This window comes from Marmota monax, unplaced genomic scaffold (genome assembly GCF_021218885.2).
Source record: "Marmota monax isolate L192 unplaced genomic scaffold, Marmota_monax_Labrador192_F-V1.1 WCK01_AAM20220418_F8-fsc00047, whole genome shotgun sequence".
Taxonomy (NCBI): domain Eukaryota; kingdom Metazoa; phylum Chordata; class Mammalia; order Rodentia; family Sciuridae; genus Marmota; species Marmota monax.
In genome coordinates this window covers 13,711,827-13,734,628 of record NW_026692072.1, presented here as the reverse complement: position 1 = coordinate 13,734,628, position 22,802 = coordinate 13,711,827, and the positions used below count along the sequence as shown (strand labels likewise).

General features: G+C 37.9%; 2 protein-coding genes across 2 annotated transcripts; both read right to left on the bottom strand.

Annotated features, from left to right (window-relative positions):
• Window positions 1-232: 232 nt before the first annotated feature.
• LOC124099871 (olfactory receptor 4A47-like) lies at window positions 233-838 on the bottom strand. Its single transcript, XM_046455124.1, has one exon. It carries the CDS (start codon window positions 836-838, stop codon window positions 233-235), a length of 606 nt encoding a protein of 201 aa, XP_046311080.1.
• Window positions 839-21,566: 20,728 nt separating this feature from the next.
• LOC124100136 (olfactory receptor 4A47-like) lies at window positions 21,567-22,532 on the bottom strand. Its single transcript, XM_046455468.1, has one exon. The coding sequence runs from the start codon at window positions 22,530-22,532 to the stop codon at window positions 21,567-21,569; it is 966 nt and encodes a 321-aa protein (XP_046311424.1).
• Window positions 22,533-22,802: the final 270 nt, after the last annotated feature.

The following is a 22,802-nucleotide window of genomic DNA, read 5'->3' as shown; positions in this document are numbered from 1 at the left end:
TCAGCTTCACAAATGTTATGCTTCCTAAGAAGATAGTTTTATGGTAAAATGACTCTCCTTAGAGCGGGAAACTCACTCATTTACTACATGATATGACTTTTCCTCCCCAGAGTTTCTTCATAGCATTTGTCATCTCTGAGTTTCTCAGAGTGTAGATGAAGGGGTTCAGCATGGGGGTTATGACCAGGTAAAACACACTCAATAACTTGTCAATGGGCAAAGTCTTGGCTGGTCATGCATATATGAAAATACAGGGGACAAAAAAGAAGACAACCACAGTGATGTGGGAACCACAGGTGGAGAGAGCTTTCCGCCTCCCCTCCAGACTCAGGTTCTTCAGAGAGTGGAAGATGACAGCATAAGACACAAGTAAGAGCAGAAACACAGTTGTGCAGATGAGTCCCCCATTGGCCATCACTAAGAGGCCAATGACATAAGTGTCAACACAGACGAGTTTCAGTAAGGGGTACATGTCACATATGAAATGATCAATGACATTGGGGCCACAGAATGGGAGCCCATAAATAGTGCCCAACTGGATTACTGAGTGCAAAAAACCTCCAACCCAGGAAACTACCAGCAGCACAACACATACCCATGGCCTCATGATAATCAAATAGTGCAGGGGCTTACAGATGGCCACATAGCGGTCATAGGCCATCACCAACAGAAGAAAGACCTCTGCCCCAGCAAAAAAGTGTCCTGTAAAAAGCTGGGTCATACAATTCTTGAAGGATATGATATTTTCCCTAAAGAACAAGTGGGAAATCATTTGGGGGGAAATAACTGTAGAATAAATTGCATCCATAAAAGATAAGCTAGCAAGAAAGAAGTACATTGGTGAGCCCAGGGTCTTGCTGAAGATTATGGTCATCACAATGAGCAGATTTCCCACCATGGTCAAGATATAGAAAAGCAAAAATGTAACAAAAAGTACTCTCTGCATCTTTGGATTTTGTGTGAGGCCCAAGAGGACAAAATAAGTTACATTGTTCCTATGTTCCACCTAGTCTTTTGTTGGTGCTGATTCCAGATATTAAAGCAGTTCACCTACAAAAAAATGAAGAAAATCCTTAGAAGTATTATAATCTCAATCTTCATTCATTCATCCTCTAAAATATGTATGAGAAGCATCAACTTGTGGCAGGCTATCTGTTGCACATATCAGGCACAGTGAAGTAAGATAGCATTTCTTTCCCCAAGTGATTCCATATGTAGTGATGGGATCAAGATTTAAAGTAAAACATGATAGTTGCCATAATAAGTGAATTATTTATGTCATGATACCAGTTCACTGTGCTGCAATTGATAAAGCAACTGGATTATGGCAAGACTTCTCACAGGAAGCCATACTTTATGCAATTAAAGGAGGTAGAAAATAACAAAAAGGAATGAAAAATGAATTTCATGAGAAAATGCACCACACATGATGTCACAAAGGTGTAATGCCAGAGATTCACTTAAGGTCATTTTTTTATATTCATAGTGGCTAAAATAAAGTGTAAAATGATAGACCAAAAGTCAGTATATTCATTTCTAGTTCTATGACTGTAAATCATTAACAATGACAGCTTTTCCTCCACTTTCCAATCATCTCTTATCCCCTGGACACCTCAACCAGAAATACCTTGCCATTCATATTTCTAGGAGGATTCTGTTCGTGATGATGTGTGTGTTCTCTCTAGCACAAGAGAGGCTTTCTGTGCTGTTCTCCTTTTCTCTTTCAGATCCCTCACCTGAACCACCTTTTGATGTTCATAGTTGCACCCACAGTCTCTTCACAGAGGCTCTTCCTATCATGAATCACAACTCTTCCCCATCCATCTACCCATAACCCATCTCAGAGCTACTTCCACTCTTTGAGGTATTTTTATAGCTGCACCCCGCTTCTCAGTAGCAAAATCCATGTTCTCTTGTTAGAGCTGCTGTAATAAAACACCACAAACTCGTTAACAGAAATCTGTTGTTTCAGAGTTTGACATGCTATAAACTCAAACTCAAGACCTGTGCTGTATTGGTTCCTTCAGAAGATATTGAGGAAAAGCACTGTCTCAGGCCTTTCTCCTTGGCTCACAGATACCAGTTTTGTGTTCACGTGTTGTCCTCCCTACATCCAAAATTTCCTTTCTCATAGGACATCAATCCTATTGGAATGATGACCACCCTAATAAGCTTATTTTAACTTCTTGAGACCTCTGCAAAGAACCTACTCACAAAAAAAATCACATTATGTAGTAGTGAAGTTAAGGCCTCAACATGCATTAGAGGAAAATGTAGGGGTAATTGAACTAGATAAAACAGGAGTTGTTTCATGTGACACAATGTGTGATCAGTAGCTGTCACATTTTCATATATACTACCAAGTGGTTGAATCCTTCTTTGAGGGTCTTTACTTGGACATTCCTCATTTTCCTAACCCGCAAATGCTTGAAGAACCAGGGAATTGTCTGTCTTCACCACTGTCTCTCTTAACTTAAAAGGGTATCTGAAACTATTTAATTCACATATCCAACTAGATATCCAATTATTATTTACAAAAGTGAATTTTAAATGATTTTTTCATGATAAATATATTCTTTCTGAGGTTTCCTTTATCTAATAAAATGGCTTCTCCTTCCACTCAACTTTTTAGTCCCAATTCTGACCTTTTGACACATAATAGACATCCATTCATTATTCCTTTCATGTCATTCATTCATACGCTTAACAAACTCTCTTGCCTTGTAGTAGATATACTGTAAATCTGATCATTTTCACTGCAACCAACTACATCCCTGATCTACTGCAACAGCCACTTGCCAATTCTACCTACTTTCATCTTTGATTTTAACAAGCCATTTTCCCGAAACAAAACAAATTGTCTTTTTAATCTTCTTCAGATCATATCACTCCTTTTCTCAAAATGCTACAGGAGATTTTTATCACGCACTCAATATATATTCATCACCTCCCTGACTTTAAATTACACAATTCTGTCATCTGCCCAAATTCATCTCTTACAATTCTTCATGCTCATCTGCTCAAGTCTTCCACTAGTGCTCAAATATCCCTAATGATTTTCCACCACTGTATTTCCATCCATTTCTTAGGAGACTCTAACTTCAGAAACCAGACGATGAGCACTGGCTCTAAAATAAAGGTATATATTGAAGAAAGGTTTGCTCTACATGCAATCTTTCATTTGTTTATTCAACCAACTAGTGTGTAGGTAGCACTTACCTTCTGTCACATCAACCTAATTAGGTGAACTTCCAGGCATCACAGAGTGTCCACATTCTCATTAAAGCTGAGTCTGCACCAGGGTGTGTATTTAGTGGATGCAATCTTGGTGCTGACTGAGCAAAACTACCTTGTTACTTCTACTGTTCCAGATGAAGCATAAATCTTGAGGATAGAAAATGGTTGAAGAATTCATTCTTTTAATTTTTAAATTTATTCATGGCAACTCTCATTTATGAACTCATCAGCCATGATCTGCCTTCAGAAGTTTTTCCCACAATTTTAATTCTTGCAAATTCAAGTGATATAATTTCCTACGAACTGAAAATTACACACAATTTCAAATTCTAGTTTTTTCTATCAATCGTTAAAGTCTTACTTTTGGAATCTTGTCTGTAGTTTGAATGATGACTTTTTGCTTCACTAGTAAAGAGCTGGAAGTCCCTTTTCAACCCAGGATACACACAGAAGGAAAAAGTCTGTATTATTCCTGTTGATATATTTAAAATAACATCTATGTCTTCCATTGTTAGCAGAGTCTTCTAAGGTTTGCAGAAAATCATCACCAGCATTGTAGATGGATTTCAAAGGAATTCCATGTTGAGAATACAAAAAGTAAAAACTTCCATAATAGCATAATTTCTCAAAAATGTAAACAAATCACATGTTCATGTAGGAAGATAACAACTAGCTTTTTTAAAAAAGGAATATTTTCTCTTTAAGTTCTCTTTCAGCAATGTTAGTAATAACTACCAGAGAGCATTATTGTGATTCATGTAGATCATGCTTTCAGCCTACTGAAGCATCTTTTTAAGTGATTATATCAGGCTTTAAAAGGACAGCATTTTTTACCTGACAAGAATGAAGATCACTGTAGGTTTTATACCAGAAACCACAGTCATCATGGAGTCCTGCAACTGGAATGCATCCAAAGCGATTCTTCCTTAATCAGTTTCACTGGGAATTCCCACAAGTTTATACATGTAAACATGCCAATAGATTAATTATATTATTATGGTCAAGAAAATGTACCAAAAATATTTCAGAAACATGGGAAAATTGACAGAGTGACAATTGGCAAAAATAATACATCAGTTCATTTAGATGAACTGATGAACTTATCACTTATTACCACACTGCCAGATCAAGTTTTTTCCCATTTATCTGATAATTATATCTCATTATTTCTTTGGGGATATTTTTTCAAGATTCATGTAGTTATAGTAACTAGCTATTTATCTATTTATCCATTTTTTAAAACAACCTTATAACATCTATTTATTTCATTGTTTATACCATTAACTGGAGATATAAAATTTAACAAAACAGAAGATCAGATCATTGATTGCATTGGGTTTATGTCTTGTAATACAGTCACAAATTAACAATGGGAACAATGAAATATAGTGAGTAGAATAAAGTAAAGTCCAAGAAATGACAATAGCAAACCCTCTGGACATTATATATCCTATTAAGGAATTTGAAATTATTAAGGTTCTCTTCAAATGAGAGTAAGGGGGACTTCCAGTTTCTGGTTCAACAAAAATTCTCAAAAAATCATTAGCAAATTCAATCTGATAATGTATAAAAACAATCAGACACCATGACCAACTGAGATATAGCCTAGATACATAAGGCTGGGTTAGAATTCAAATACCAATTAATGCAATAAATTAAAACAAAGGACAAGGATGAAAAATTACATGGCTATATCAACAGTTGCACTTAAAGCATTTTAAAAATTCAACACTCACCTGTTTAAAAAACGAATTCTCAGTAAACTAGGAATAGAAGAAAATTTCCTAAACTTAACAAAGCATACCTACAAAACAGCCTATAATTTATGCCATCCTCAGCAGTGAGAAACCAGAAAGCTTGGTTGTAAGGTAACATTGTACTGCCAGTGTTCACGAATGTGATCAAGGATAATACATGCATGTTTACATAATAAATCCATGTTTGTTTTAAAATAACATGATAATATATGAAAACCTAATTTAAAAAAACAATCAAAAGTGTACAAAAATCTGCTGGGTACAGTGATACATGCCTATGATCCCAGCGACTTCAGAGAATCAGACAGGAGGATCTTGATTTCAAAGCCAGCCTCAGCAATGACGAGGCGATAAGCAACTCAGTGAGACCCTGTCTCTAAATAAAATACAAAATAGGGCTGGGGATGTGGCTCAGCAGTTGAGTGCCCCCGAGTTCAATCCCTAGTACCAAAAAAAAAAGTGTAAAAACTCTGGAATAAGTGATTACAGCAAAGCTACAGGATACAAGGTTAGTGTACAAACGGCATTCCCTTTCCTATATACCAGCCACAAACAAGAGGATGCTGAAATTAAATACCATTTACTTTAATACTTTCCAACATGGAATGCTTAAGCATATATTTAACAAAATATGTTAAAGATCTATATAAGGAAAATGGATGAGACTTACTAACTGTTCATGAAAAGAAAGACTCAAACAGCATCACTAAGAGGTTAATTCTTCCCAACTAGATCTTCAGAACAAATGAAATTCCAATCAATAATTCTGAGGTTCACATGGTGAGGCAAAAGGCTCAGAATGAGCAACCCAATACTGAGGGTAAGAATGAAAATGTAGAATTAACAATACCTAATTTCAATACAGTATAAGCTATGAAATCAAGACAGTGTAGTATTGAAGAAAGGGTAGACAAATAGAAAAAAGGACAAAGATGTCAGCCTCTCTGGAAAACTAGCAGTTCTATATGAGTCTAAGTACACTCACCACATAATTGAGTAACTGGGCACCTTTGTATTTATCCAAATGAGCCAAAATATAGCCCTTATAGAAAGAGACACTCAAATATTTATAAAATCTTTATTCATACTTGCCAAAACATAGAAGCTACAATGATGCTTTTCAGGGCATGAATGGATAAATACACTGTGGTCCATACCAATAATGAAATATAATTCATTTCTTTGAAAGAAATGAGCAACTGATCTATGAGCAGACGTAGAGGAAACCTCACAGGATATAGCTAAGTGAATGAGGCCAGTCGGAAAAGGGGACATGTTGTATGGTCCCAATCATATGACATTCTAGAAAGTGCAACAATGTGGAGAAAGTGAAAACATCACTAGTTGTCAGGGGTTGGAGGAAGGGAGATGCCTGGGTAGATCACAGAAGATTTTTTCTTTACTGAAAGTCTTCTATTATACCATAATAGATATGTCTTATACATTTTTCCAAGACCACAGAAAGCACAACATCAAGAATCAAAAGTGCATCCTGATGTAAAAAAGGAACTTTGAAAGATACTGTTGGGTCATTACTGATTAATTAATTGTAATGTACCACCATGGTGTAGGAATTTAATAGTGTCTTCTATGGTTTAAGAGAGACCCATAAACTTCTTGAGCTAGAACAATGCAACAGTGTTGAGAGGTAGAACCCTCAAGGGAGGGAAAATCCACTGGGTTAATGCTGTTATCATGGTAGTGGGTTGTTTATCACAAGAGCAGGTTCCTGACAAAAGTGAGCTCAGACCCCCCTTGCTGTCTCATTCTTGCCCTCTCCTGCTTTTTCTACCGACAATTTCCAGATACCTGTGCTCAGCTCTTGGGCTTCCCAGCTTCTGTGGACGCTAGGACAATTAACCTCTGTTCTTTATGAATTTATCAGCCTCAGTTATTCTATTACAGCTACAGAAATGGACTAAGAGAGTGGGGGAGGCTATCTTGTTGGGGACAGCGGTTACATATAAAGTCTTCGTGCTCACATTTCTTTGATTGTAAAACTGCTCTAAAAATGAAGTTTGTTATGTTTTTAAAAAAATTGTAAGAGTTAATCAGAATCATGAAGCATCCAAATACTAGGAGATAAGATAAATTTGGACCTGAACTTCAGTCAGACCAAAATGTGCATTAAGATGGAGTAATAATACCATTTTGAACATATCCTATTATGGATCTTAAGCAAGACTGCAAACAGTTGAAAGACTTGATTATGGTTAACTATCCTTCTTATGATTTTATAACTCTGAGAAAGTTTTTTTTCAACCTATAAACATCTTTTTTTCTGTGAAATGAAAGGAATTATTGTAATTAAAGTTTTTATAATACAGTAAAATATGTGTAAAGTGCTCATACAGTGTCTGGTACACAGAAGTATCTAATATACTTTTATTTGGTTAAGTAAGAATGTTTAACATGCCTTTTAAAATAATCTAGAAATAAATGACAAAGTGAATAGAAGCCAATTGTTATTTTTTAGATATTAAAGCCAACAATCCCATCTTTAAAAACTGTTTTCTGAAAGAGGAAATTGAAACCAAAATTCTAGTAAGTACAGAATTCTTAAAAAGGAAAACCCCATCTCAAACAATGTGATACAATTACCAGTGCTCAGAGGAAAATTCAAGGCCATAAGAGTTTACATTATTTAAAAAGTTAAGAAGAGACTAAGAAATTTTTCAACTAAAATGTTAGAAAAAAACATAAATTAGCCTAAACTAAAATAGGTAGGAGAACAAAATAAGATAAAAAATGGTTTCCTCCATTAGAAAAAACTTAGAGCTATCATACCTGTTTGTTTTCCACTACTATAACAAGTCCCTGAGCTAATTCAACTTAATAACAGAAAAGGTTTATTTAGGCTCACCATTTTAGATGTTTTAGTCCGTCACCAATTAGCCTCTTTGCTTTGGGCTTTTGGTGAAGCAACACATCATAGTGGGGAACAAGATGCAGAGCAAATTGCCCACAGAACTTTTGGAATATAGAAATGAAAGAGAGGAAGAGATCAGGGTTCCACAATCCTTTTGAAGAACATCCCCTTCAACCACCTAAAACCTCCCATGGTTGAACTTTGCCTGTAGGCCTCACCTCTACATGTGTTAGCCATCTTCCAATAGCAAGGAATCAACTTCTGTGTGCCCTTCGGGGACAGTCCAGATTCAAATAATAGTAATATATATTTGGTATTGGATCACAAGTTAATAACTAATGAGAAATTGAATAAATAACTATCTATTCTAATCACAATAGTGACAAAAGCACAAATCTCAAACTTAGAACTGACAAAAGAGGCCAAAAAGGGTTTAAAAATATGAGCTCTATCAATTATAATACAATGATAAATAACTGAATTAACATCAAGTAAAATAAATTTTAATCTGAATTCAATTAATGATTTCACAGGAAGTTATGAACTACCAAAATTTCAAATATATTTGTTGTCTTATATTTAAAGTGTGTTTCTTATAGGGGGAATATAAATGAGTCTTGTTATTCTTATGGAGTCTGCAATCTTTGCATTTTATCATGGTATTTAGATCATTTACATTTTATGTACTTAGTGGTAAAGTTCATTTTAAACTTATCATCTTGCCGTTTTTCTATGTGCTTTATATGTTCTTTTTTTTCCATTTTATGTCTCCTTTGGATTATTTTTTATCTTCGTATTTTACTTATTGACATAACTCTTACTTTGGGGGGCTTATAAATTATAATTTCACCCTAACAGCAGGTGATACTAATATAACACTATGTATTTCATAAGAACTCAGAATAGTAAAATTATTATTTTCCTTCTGAGCCATTATGGCATTATCGTCAAACTACATATGTTTGAAAACCCATAATATGTTATCTTAATCAGGTATATTTAAAGAGATTTAAATAATAATAAAAATCTTAAAAATTTGTTCATGCAGTTACTATTTTCATCTGGTTGTATACACTGATAGTATCACCTAGGATCATTTTTCATGAGCTAGAATGATTTTCCTTAACATTTTGTAATGAGAACCACTGAGAGCACCATTATCTTAATCAACTTTTAACATTTTCTCCTTCTTATTGACTTTGAGTAACTAGTATAGGATGTGCTTTAATATGTTTTCTTTATGCTCTTTATGCTTACCTTCAAGCATCTTCTTGGGTCAGTATTTGTGAAGTCTATCGAATTTTTAAAAAATATTTTTATATATTTTAAAAATATTTTTTTCATTATTTCTTTAAATATTTTTGTATGCTCTGATACTGTTTTTCTTCCACATCTGAAATTATGTATTTATGAAGTCAGTTGTAGTGGTTCAGCAACTTACCATGTGTGTCCTGTTTTGTATTTTGATATGTTTTATTTTGAATGGTTTTACTGTATCTTTTGAAATCTATTGCCCTGTCTCATGTGCTATTAATCCCATATCCTATTTTTTTACTGCAAGTAGTGTAACTTTTGCCTCTTTAGAAAATTCAGATTGGATTATCTTTTATCTTTCATTTTTTTTAAATATTTATTTATTTATTTTAATTCTCGGCGGACACAACATCTTTGTTTGTATGTGGTGCTGAGGATCGAACCCGGGCCGCACGCATGCCAGGCGAGCGCGCTACCGCTTGAGCCACACCCCCAGCCCCAAGAATTACAATTTCTTTCAAAACCCTTTAGGCTAATGAAATATGTGTGTCAGTTCTGAGTAGTATTCCATGATTTATTTATTCTCCTAAAGGGCATGGTTAAGTGCTTTTTTCATGCCTTGTATTTTTGTATTGGATGTCAGAATTTATTGTTCTACTGTGTTAAGTACTAGGCATCATCACATTAATACATATTCTTGAAAGTTTATCTGTTACAATGAAGTTGTTTGGGAATAATGTGATGTTTGTATGTTTTTCTATTCATCATTTTTGAAATACTCTTCTTATATTTTACGAAGCTAGAGAAATGTCCGTTGTAAGTCTAATAACATCCCACTATTGAGCAAAGATCTTTCGAAGTACTCAGCCCAAGATCCGCCCCCTGTCCTGTGAGGATTCCAGTCCAGCTGGTAAAAATAGACATTGTCCTAGGCCCAGCAAATGTGGCACTCTTCTCTCTGGCTAGGTCTTTGGTTGCTGAAGTAGTTTCCTTAAATGCAGGCACAGTGCTGAATAATTTAGGGAAAATTCTCCATGGCCCTCCTTATATTGCTTCTGCTTGCACATGTGGCGCTCTCTCTCTCTCTCTCTCTCTCTCTCTCTCTCTCTCTCTCTCTCTCTCTCCTTTTCTTTATCTCTCTTTCCTCTGTGGGAATAGGATGAAATATATCAAAAGGAAACAGGGAGGGACTGTCCTACAGATCAACTTGTTTGTCTCCCATCTCTCAATGTTTCCCATTAATTGTTTTCTAATGTCAAATGAAATGTGTTCAAAACTATTGTGTCTTTATCTCTGGCTTATGTGCTTGTTATAGATATGAGTGCAGATCTCTGTATTTCCCCATCATGGCCAAAATTAACATTACAAGAAAAAGTATAAATAAATATGGAAAATTTATTTAGCCTTTATAAATAGGTAAAATACAGATCACAAGTTAAATGTAATAGGTTATTAAGCATAATTGGTTAATGCTATACCACTTTATAAAAAATAGGTTGGGAGAATACATACATATTTTTTTCCTTAACCTAAAGTGAAGGAATGAATCTTAACCCAAAGTCAGTGCCATGCTTAAAAGCAAAATTCCATGATTCTTTCTTCAAGTTATTTTGAAAGAGAAAATTTCTCCTCTGTGAGTCTTCATGTCAAAACAGGAACTCATGAGATACAAATGGAAATCTACTAACCAAGGATGCTCCTACAACCCTGAGGACAGACAGTGTAGACAATGTTTCCTGCACCATGTGACCTGAGGGAAGAGGACATCATCCTGACTGTACTCCAGCCTCAGCCTCTCCCAATGCCACCAGCACCTCCCTCTGTAGACTTCAGCACTCACAACAAATTCCCTACACAGAAGCCGCCCCGGCTGCTGTTGCGGTTGGAGGAGACACTTCAAAACCTTTGTGGGAAAACACCAGTCAAACTGGATAGAATGTTAAAACCTGGGCTGCTCAAATAGGGTAGACTCTCACCCCTTCAAATTTTTCTGTTCAGTCTTTTAGAATAAACAGGGTTACATACATTCACTGTACTTTCTCTCTTCTATAGTGTAATATCCAAAAGCAAGAAGAGATTCTTGTCAATAAATGGAGAATCAACCAAATCAGATAATGCATGAACACACCTGGACACAATTTCCTAAAAAACAAATTACCTTTATTTAATTTATTGATTTTTGTAACCAGGGATTGAACTCAGGGGTGCCTAACCACTAAGCCACACATCCCCAACCCTTTCTTATATTTTAATTTGAGACTTGATCTTGCTACCTTTCTGAGGGCCCTACTATGTTGCTCAGGCTGGTTTTGAACTTTTGGTCCTCCTGCCTCAGCTTCCAGAGCATCTGGGATTACAGGTGTGCACCATTGTACACAGCTAGGACCTGAGAAATAAATGATTTATAAGTTGTTTCAAGGAAGTACCTCCAGAATGTACTCAAAGTTGGCTCAAAATTGTTTTTCAAGGGTAGGGCATGCACAAAAGAAGATAAAATCATAGACCAGTGAATACACGTGGCATTGCAAGTAACTGTTCAGACTACAGTGATGACCACATGTGTGGTATCTAAGAGGAATTCATGCAAAACCTCCTGATAAAGGTATTATCTAGCCCTCAACCTAAAGTAACATCTCACAAACCTGAACAGGAGCATACAGGACATTCCACCACACAACTGCCATGTACTCTGCCTGTCTTTAAAGAGTGAGAAGGGGAGTTTTAGGGTTCTTTTGTGCAGCCTAAATGGTATCCAACCTATTCACAGGTAGCATGAAACTTTACAAGGTGGGGGTTTATCATGAGCCATGTGGTGGATTTTGAGCTTATCACATGCAAAAAAAAAGTGTTTATATAGACATGTGGTGTTTTGTTGCTTCAATCCATTCTTAAAATGCTGTTTCAAGGTTACATTTATAGTGGACTCCAGAGGCAAGTCCTGAAAACAACTTAAGGATACAGAGATACAGAAAAAAGAAAGGCTCAGGAATGTTTCATATGAAAGGAATCCTCCCTTTATATATACCAGGAAAATGCACTGTGTGACCTTGTGTTCTTTTTTGCCACAAAGAGAATGTCATTGGGTCCGTAGGTGAAGGGGCAATAAGCTGTGTGGATGTGTAATAGTATTGACTCAATGTCAACTGCTTAATTTTGCACTGCACTATGGTTACTCAATAGTGTCTTAAGTTTTGGAAAGTATTGGAGTTTTAAGGCTAAAGGGTCATCAGGCCTACAATTGACTCCTTTAAGAAAAATCAATCAAAAAGTCTATACAAAGGGCAGGGTTGTGGCTCAGGGATTGAGCGCTTGCCTTGCATGCAGGAGGAACTGGGTTTGATCCCAGCACAACATAAAATAAATAGATAGATAGATAGATAAATAAAATAAAGATATAGTGTCCATCTACAACTTAAAAAAAATTAAAAAGTCTAAGCAAATAAATGAACGAGAGAAATGAACAATAAAAAATGATATTGGCATATGCATAGAGTGACATACATGCATATATAATGAGATATATATTCATATGTACTGATACAAAAATAGAGACAAGACATTAAAAAACATGTGGAATAATTTTAGTACAACTTCTACCTGAGTTTGAAAATATGTTACACCTAAGATATTTTTAAACAAAAACTATGCATGAAAAATATAGAAATAAATCACCATTAAAAATAATAGAATCAAAATGGTGGGTTCTCCACACCGGTCAGACCACAGAGGAGGCCAGCAGCCACCATGTTGGTAAACTGACGTCACCATACCTGTTTTCGACTGACCGCAGCTCATTCAGCCATAGAACAGGTAATTTCAGGCTGCAATTCGCCTGCGGCTTGCAGACAGATTGCTAGGGCTCAGCGCCTGGGTGCTTCTTAAAATCTGATCTTATCGGAGTGAACACCGAGCGCGGGGCGGCTGAGTTCCGGCTCCCGGAACCGTCCCGGAACCGCCCTGGCTCAGGGCTGCGGAGCCTGCGGAGGCTGCTTCTTGGACCCTGCTACTATCAGAGCAAACACCAAGCACTAAGCAGCCGAATTCTGGCTCCCGGAACTGAGCCCGCAGGGACTGCTTCTTGGAGCTTACACTTATAGGAGCTTACACCGAGCACGGAGCGGCCGAGTTCCGGCTCCCGGAACTTCCCTGGACCGGGGCTAGGAAACTGCGTCTCGGTCTGGGTCCTGCTGAGGGCCGGTCAGGACTCACCCGTTGCTTGGGTTGCCCGGCAAGGGGAACGAAATGCTGCCATTCGCATAGGATACCAACATGGCAGAGATCTGATGTCAGCAGAAAGCGGTGGAGGAGAGATCTTCATCAATACCAGCGGTGACATAAGCAGTTGGTCTCCTGGTAAGGGGGGTGAGGCTCAGTCACCCGAGTCTCCTCAATTTGTCCTCGAGCCAGAGGGAAGGAGCCGGGCCGCCGCCAGCCCCCAGGGCAGGCCCAGCGGCTCGCCAGCGTGGTGACCGCGTGACCCCAATTGGAGAGGGGGCGGAGCGGAGCCGCCACCCACACCCGTCAGGTGGGCAGACCCACGACCCAGTAGTACATGGGCGTGGTAGGAGGGGCAGGGCAGAGCCGCCCTTCGCGCTTGCAAGGTAAACAGACCTGTGACAGCCTGGCGGGTCAGGCCCAGTGGCCTGCCAGTGTGGTACACATGTCACCCCAACTCGAGTAGGGGCAGAGCAGATCCTTCTCCCATGCCCGGATCAGGCCCTGCCGGTGTGGTGGTCACGTGACCCCAATTGGAGTGGGGGCGGAGCGGAACCGCCACCCGTGCCCGCAGGGTGAGCAGACCAGTGATCAACCTGCAGATCAGGCCCAGGGGTCCGCAGGCGTGGTAGGAGGGGCAGGGCAGATCCGCTGCCCGCGCCTTCAAGGTAGGCAGACCTACAACAGACCGGCGGATCAGGCCCAGGAGCCTGCCGGCGTGGTACAAACACCACCCTAATTGGAGTAGTGACAGAGCAGAGTCGCCTCCCTTGCCAGGAACAGGCCCAGCGTCCTGCAGGCGGGGTAGTCACGACACCCCAATTGGAGTAGGGGCAGAGCAGAGCCTCCACCCGTGCCCGAAAGGTGGGCAGATCTGCGACCGACCAGCGGGACAGGCCCAGTGGCCTGCTGGTACGACAGACACGTCACCCCATTTGGAGTAGGGGCAGAGTAGAGCTGCCGCCCGCGCCTGCAGGGTAGGCAAACCTGCAACCAACTGGCGGATCAGGCCCGGTGGCCTGCCGGCGTGGTACACTCGTCACCCCAATTGGAGTAGGGGCAGAACAGAGCCGCCGCCAGCTCCCAGAACAGGCCCAGTGACCTGCTGGCGTGGTAGCCACGACACCCCAATTGGAATAAGGAGAGAGCAGAGCCGCCGCCCGCACCTGCAGGAAAGATACGCAAGCAGTATGAAAAGACAAGGAAAGAAAGGACCACAAGCAATGCAGGTCAACGCAACTTTAGAAGAGGTAACAGATGCAGCAGATGGAATGTCAGATAAAGAATTCAGGATATACATGCTTCAGATGATCTGGAGTATCAAGGAAGACATTAAACAGCAAAATCAGACAATGAAAGATCACTTCGACAACGAATTACGCAAACAAATCCAGGAAGCAAAGGATCAACTATACAGGGAGATAGAGGTTATAAAAAACAAGCAATCAGAAATCCTAGAAATGCAGGAAGCAATAAACCAACTTAAAAACTCAATGGAGAATACTACCAGCAGAGTAGAACACTTAGAAGATAGAACATCAGACAATGAAGACAAAGTATTTCAACTGGAAAAGAACATAGACAGCTCAGCAAGACTGTTAAGAAACCATGAGCAGAACATCCAAGAAATATGGGATAACATTAAGAGACCAAACTTAAGAGTCATTGGGATACAGAAAGGTACAGAGCTCCAAACCAAAGGAATGAGCAGTCTATTCAATGAAATAATACAAGAAAACTTCCCAGACTTGAAGAATGAGACAGAATCCCAAATCCTAGAAGCCTACAGGACGCCAAATGTGCAAAATCATAAGAGATCCACACCTAGACACATTACAATGAAGATGCCCAACATACAGAATAAGGAGAGAATTTTAAAAGCTACAAGAGAAAGGAAGCAGATTACATTTAGGGGTAAGCCAATCAGGATAACAGCTGATCTTTCAACACAGACTCTGAAAGCTAGAAGATCCTGGAATAACATATTTCAAACACTGAAAGAAAATGGGTTCCAACCAAGAATTGTGTATCCAGCGAAATTAAGCTTCAGGATGGAGGATGAAATTAAAACCTTCCACGATAAACAAAAGTTTAAAGAATTCGCAGCTAGAAAACCATCTCTTCAAAACATCCTCGCCAAAGCATTACAGGAAGAGGAAATGGAAAATAACAATGAAAACCAACAGTGGGAGGTAGGACAGTAAAGGGTGGGGGGGGAATAATCAAAGAGGAAAACAAACAATGTTTAGTAACAGAAATAAACAAATATGGCTGGAAGAACAACCCATATCTCAATAATAACCCTAAATGTTAATGGCTTAAACTCACCAATTAAGAGACACAGGCTAGTAGAATGGATCAGAAAACAAGACCCAACAATATGCTGCCTACAGGAGACGCATTTGATAGGAAAAGACATAAATAGGCTGAAGGTGAAAGGTTGGGAAAAATCATATCACTCATATGGACTTCGGAAACAAGCAGGCGTGTCCATACTCATATCAAATAAAATAGATTTCAAGCCAAAGTTAATCAAAAGAGATAAAGAGGTACACTACATACTGCTTAAGGGAACCATACACCAACAAGACATAACAATCATAAATATTTATGCCCCAAACAATGGTGCAGCTATGTTCGTCAAACAAACTCTTCTCAAGTTCAAGAGTCTAATAGACCACCACACCATAATCATGGGAGACTTCAACACACCTCTCTCGCCACTGGACAGATCTTCCAAACAAAAGTTGAATGAGGAAACTATAGAACTCAATAACACTATTAATAACCTAGACCTAATTGACATATATAGAGTATACCACCCAACATCAAGCAGTTACACTTTTTTCTCAGCAGCACATGGATCCTTCTCAAAAATAGATCATATATTATGTCACAGGGCGATTCTTAGACAATATAAAGGAGTAGAGATAATACCATGCATCTTATCTGATCATAATGGAATGAAACTGAAAATCAACGATAAAAGAAGGAAGGAAAAAGCATACATCACTTGGAGAATGAACAATAGGTTTCTGAATGATCAATGGGTTATAGAAGACATCAAGGAGGAAATTAAAAAATTCTTAGAGATAAATGAAAACACAGACACAACATATCGGAATCTATGGGACACATTGAAAGCAGTTCTAAGAGGAAAATTCATTGCTTGGAGTTCATTCCTTAAAAAAAGAAAAAACCAACAAATAATTGATCTCATACTTCATCTCAAAATCCTTGAAAAAGAAGAGCAAAACAACAGCAAAAGAAGTAGAAGGCAAGAAATAATTAAAATCAGAGCTGAAATTAATGAAATCTAAACAAAAGAAACAATTGAAAAAATTGACAAAACTAAAAGTTGGTTCTTTGAAAAAATAAACAAAATCGACAGACCCTTAGCGATGCTAGTGAAGAGAAGAAGAGAGAGAACTCAAATTACTAGCATACGGGATGAAAAAGGCAATATCACAACAGACACTTCAGAAATACAGAAGATAATCAAAAACTATTTTGAATCCTTATACTCCAATAAATTAGAAGATAGTGAAGGCATAGATAAATTTCTTAAGTCATATGATCTGCCCAGATTGAGTCAGGAGGATATAGAAAACCTAAACAGACCAATATCAATTGAGGAAATAGAAGAAACCATAAAAAGACTACCAACTAAGAAAAGCCCAGGTCCGGATGGGTATACAGCAGAATTTTACAAAACCTTTAAAGAAGAACTAATACCAATACTTTTCAAGCTACTTCAGGAAATAGAAAAGGAGGGAGAACTTCCAAATTCATTCTATGAGGCCAACATCACCCTGATGCAAAAATCCTCAATAAAATTCTGGCGAATCGGATACAAAAACATATCAAAAAAATTGTGCACCATGATCAAGTAGGATTCATCCCTGGGATGCAAGGCTGGTTCAATATACGGAAATCAATAAATGTTATTCACCACATCAATAGACTTAAAAATAAGAACCATATGATCATCTCGATAGATGCGGAAAAAGCATTCGACAAAGTACAGCATCCCTTTATGTTCAAAACTCTAGAAAAACTAGGGATAACAGGAACATACCTCAATATTGTAAAAGCAATCTATGCTAAGCCTCAGGCTAGCATCATTCTGAATGGAGAAAAACTGAAGGCATTCCCTCTAAAATCTGGAACAAGACAGGGATGCCCTCTCTCTCCACTTCTCTTCAACATAGTTCTCGAAACACTGGCCAGAGCAATTAGACAGACGAAAGAAATTAAAGGCATAAAAATAGGAAAAGAAGAAATTAAATTATCACTATTTGCAGATGATATGATTCTATACCTAGCAGACCCAAAAGGCTCTACAAAGAAACTATTAGAGCTAATAAATGAATTCAGCAAAGTGGCAGGATTTAAAATCAACATGCATAAATCAAAGGCATTCCTGTATATCAGCGACAAATCCTCTGAAATGGAAATGAGGACAACCACTCCATTCAAAATATCTTCAAAAAAAATAAAATACTTGGGAATCAACCTAACAAAAGAGGTGAAAGACTTATACAATGAAAACTACAGAACCCTAAAGAGAGAAATAGAAGAAGATCTTAGAAGATGGAAAAATATACCCTGTTCATGGATAGGCAGAACTAACATCATCAAAATGGCGATATTACCAAAAGTTCTCTATAGGTTTAATGCAATGCCAATCAAAATCCCAACGGCATTTCTTGTAGAAATAGAGAAAGCAATCATGAAATTCATATGGAAAAATAAAAGACCCAGAATAGCAAAAACAATGCTAAGCAAGAAGTGTGAATCAGGCGGTATAGCGATACCAGACTTCAAACTATACTACAGAGCAATAGTAACAAAAACAGCATGGTACTGGTACCAAAACAGGCGGGTGGACCAATGGTACAGAATAGAGGACACAGAAACCAATCCACAAAACTACAACTACCTTATATTTGATAAAGGGGCTAAAAGCATGCAATGGAGGAAGGATAGCATCTTCAACAAATGGTGCTGGGAAAACTGGAAATCCATATGCAACAAAATGAAACTGAATCCCTTTCTCTCGCCATGCACAAAAGTGAATTCAAAATGGATCAAGGAGCTTGATATCAAATCAGAGACGCGCCGTCTGATAGAAGAAAAAGTTGGCTACGATCTACAGTCGGTGGGGTCGGGCTCCAAATTCCTCAATAGGACACCCATAGCACAAAAGTTAATAACTAGAATCAACAAATGGGACTTACTCAAACTAAAAAGTTTTTTCTCAGCAAAAGAAACAATAAGAGAGGTAAATAGGGAGCCTACACCCTGGGAACAAATCTTTACTCCTCACACTTCAGATAGAGCCCTAATATCCAGAGTATACAAAGAACTCAAAAAATTAGATAATAAGAGAACAAACAACCCAATCAACAAATGGGCCAAGGACCTGAACAGACACTTCTCAGAGGAGGACATACAGTCAATCAACAAGTACATGAAAAAATGCTCAACATCTCTAGCTGTCAGAGAAATGCAAATCAAAACCACCCTAAGATACCATCTCACTCCAGTAAGATTGGCAGCCATTAGGAAGTCAAACAACAAGTGCTGGCGAGGATGTGGGGAAAAGGGTACACTTGTACATTGCTGGTGGGACTGCAGATTGGTGCAGCCAGTTTGGAAAGCAGTATGGAGATTTCTTGGAAAGCTGGGAATGGAGCCACCATTTGACCCAGCTATTCCCCTTCTTGGTCTATTCCCTAAAGACCTAAAAAGAGCATGCTACAGGGACACTGCTACATCGATGTTCATAGCAGCACAGTTCACAATAGCAAGACTGTGGAACCAACCTAGATGCCCTTCAATAGATGAATGGATAAAAAAAATGTGGCATTTATACACAATGGAGTATTACTCTGCATTAAAAAATGACAAAATCATAGAATTTACAGGGAAATGGATGGCATTAGAGCAGATTATGCTAAGTGAAGCTAGCCAATCCCTAAAAAACAAATGCCAAATGTCTTCTTTGATATAAGGAAAGTAACTAAGACCAGAGTAGGGACGAAGAACAGGAGAAGAAGATTAACATTTAACAGGGATGAGAGGTGGGAGGGAAAGGGAGAGAGAAGGGAAATTGCATGGTAATGGAAGGAGACCCTCAGGGTTATACAGTGGAGGGGGTAGAGAGAGAGGAGGGGAGGGGAGGGGAGAGGTGGGGAGAGGGGAGGGGGGAGGATGGGAAAGGCAGCGGAGCACAACAGACACTAGTATGGCAATTTGTAAATCAATGGATGTGTAACTGATGTGAATCTGCAATCTGTGTATGGGGTGAAGGTGGGAGTTCATAACCCACTTGAATCAAAGTGTGGAATATGATATGTCAAGAAATTTGTAATGTTTTGAACAACCCACAATAAAAAATTAAAAAAAAATAATAATAGAATCAATGGATGCTTTACTCAATATATGCAACCATATAAAGTAGTAATCATATATTAGCAGTAATAGTAGTATCATTTTAGTTTCTTTAATTTTTTTTAGTTCTATTAATTTCTGACTGACAAATAAGAATCATACATGTTTTGGGTGTACAACATGATATTCTGATATACGTACATATTGTGAAATGACAACTATAATTCACATATCCATCATGTCACATAATTAAAGCTTTCTTCAATCTTTTGTGGTAGGTTACTTCAGTCTACCCTCTTACCAGGAGTCAGGTATACAATACAGCAAAAAGAAACAATAGCTACCATGCTATCAACTCCAGAATCATTTAGCTTGTAAATGAAACTCAGTACTCTGGGAACAACATGTCTGCTTTCCCACACTCCAGCCACGAAAACCATCATTTTTTTTATGCTTCTGTGAGTGTGAAGATTTTAGTATTCACATACAAATGACATCATACAGTATTTCTCTTCTGGGTCCAGCTCATATCATTTAGCAGGACAAACTCCAAATTCACCCATGTTGCACAAATGCTAAGCTCTCTTAACTTGAAGAACCTTAGAAACACAGTCGCTGCACCTGGGATGAGTACTGGGGAATGCTACTGAGTAATTCATCATATATCTTTTTTTCAGATTTACAATTTTGAAAGAGTTACATTGTAACATTCATATTTCTTAGACTTTCCATGTATGTTTAAAAACAAAAATATTCCAATAAAATTATAAATGCCAGTAATGTCATATAAAAATAAGACACATATAGCATTTAACTATTATAGAAAATGAACAAAGAAGTAAAAATAAAATGAGAAACAAAAACTTAATTGTTAAAAATAAATATAAAAATTAAACAAACATCTTTGTAATACTAAAAACTTTTATTCATAAATATATTACTATCCCACTCCTCTATCTATACCAAAAGGACTTAAAAACAGCATACTACAGGGACACAGCCGCATCAATGTTTATAGCAGCACAATTCACAATAGTTAAACTGTGGAAACAACATACATGCCCTTCAGTAGATTAATGGATAAAGAAAATGTGGCATATATACACAATGGAATATTACTCAGCAATAAAAGAGAATAAAACCATGTAATTTGCAGGTAAATGAATGTAGTTGGAGAAGATAATGCTAAGTGAAGTTGGCCAATCCCAAAAAAACAAATGATGAACGTGTTCTCTGACATAAGGAGGCTGATTCATACTGGGGTTTTGAGGGGGAGCATGGGAGGAATAGACAAACTCCAAATAGGGCAAAGGAGTGGGAGAAAAAGGGAAGGGGAATGGGGGTAAAAAAGATGGTGGAATGAGATGGATATAATTACCCTAAGTACATGTATGAAGATACAAATGGTGTCAATATACTGTGTATACAACCAGAAATATGAAAATTGTGCTCTATATGTGTAATATGAATTGTAATGCTTTTTTCTGTCATATATAACAAATTAGAATAATAAATTTTAAAATTTAATTATATATAAAAATATGTGAAGTGATAATATTATTAAAAATTAATGTAAAAATTAAATAAACACTCTTGTAATACTATAAAAATTTCATTCATAAGTGGATATCATATTTTTATTGACTTTCTAGTATATGTGCACCAAAAATTCCTAGGTCCACTGATAAACAACACACTACAGAATGAGGAATACACTGAGGAAATATGTGAATGTCAAAACCTATATTCTATTCTTCAATTATACTTAACAAAACTACCAGAGCAAATTGTCATCAGTTTTAATTCTGAAGTAAACAATGCTTCTGAAGGAGACAGCTTCATAGTGAAATGTTTCTCTTTGTACTGGGAGACTCAGTGATTTCCTGCCTGATGTGGCTTATTTTCCAGAGTTTCTTCATAGCATTTGTCATCTCTGAGTTTCTCAGAGTGTAGATGAAGGGGTTCAGCATGGGGGTTATAATTGTGTAAAACACACTCAATGACTTGTCAATGGGGAAAGTCTTGGCTGGTCTTGCATACATGAAAATACAAGGGACAAAGAAGAGGACAACCACAGTGATGTGGGAGCCACAGGTGGAGAGAGCTTTCCACCTCCCCTCCTGACTCAGGTTCTTCAGAGAGTGGAAGATGACAGCATAAGACACGAGTAAGAGCAGAAACACAATGGAGCACATCAGCCCCCCATTGGCCATCACTAAGAGGCCAGTGACATAGGTGTCAACACAGACAAGTTTCAATAAGGGATACATGTCACATGTAAAGTGGTCAATGACATTAGGGCCACAGAAAGGGAGCCCATAAATAATGCCAAGTTGAAATGCAGAGTGCACAAAACCTCCAGCCCAGGAGACTACCACCAGCACCACACACACCCATGGCCTCATGATAAGCAAATAATGCAAGGGCTTACAGATGGCCACATAGCGGTCAAAGGCCATCACCAACAGAAGAGTGACCTCTGTCCCTCCTAAAAGGTGTTCTGCAAAGAGCTGAGACATACACCACTTGAAGGATACCATACCTTTTCCTAAGAATAAGTTTGAAATCAAAGTGGTGGAAATGACTGATGAATAAATGATGTCCACAAATGATAAATTAGCAAGAAAGAAGTACATTGGAGAGTGCAGGGTCTTACTGAAGGTTACAGTTAGGACAATGAGCAGGTTCCCCAGCATGGTCAAAATGTAGAAGAACAAGAACATAACAAAAAGTACTTTCTGCTCCTTTGGATTTTGTGTGAGGCCCAAGAGGACAAAGTAAGTTACATTGTTGCTGTGTTCCATCTAGTTTTGATTGATGCTGATTTCAGAGAGTAAAGCAGTTTACCTGTAAAACAATGAAAAAATCCTTAGAAGTATTTTATGTTTTTGTTCATCTGATACACACACACACACACACACACACACCATCTCCTTGCATCAAACTCCCTTCAGGAGATATCTGGATTACCAAGTGAAATAAGACACGTTTTCCTGCCCTAAGTGATTTGATATGTAACTATATGGTCCAACATTTAAAGAGTAAGTTGAGAAATATGTTGATGAATATATTTA

Coding starts and splice junctions, on each gene's coding strand:
- LOC124099871 (XM_046455124.1), bottom strand. CDS start 838: ATGTACTTCTTTCTTGCTAGCTTATCTTTTATGGATGCAATTTATTCT.
- LOC124100136 (XM_046455468.1), bottom strand. CDS start 22,532: ATGGAACACAGCAACAATGTAACTTACTTTGTCCTCTTGGGCCTCACA.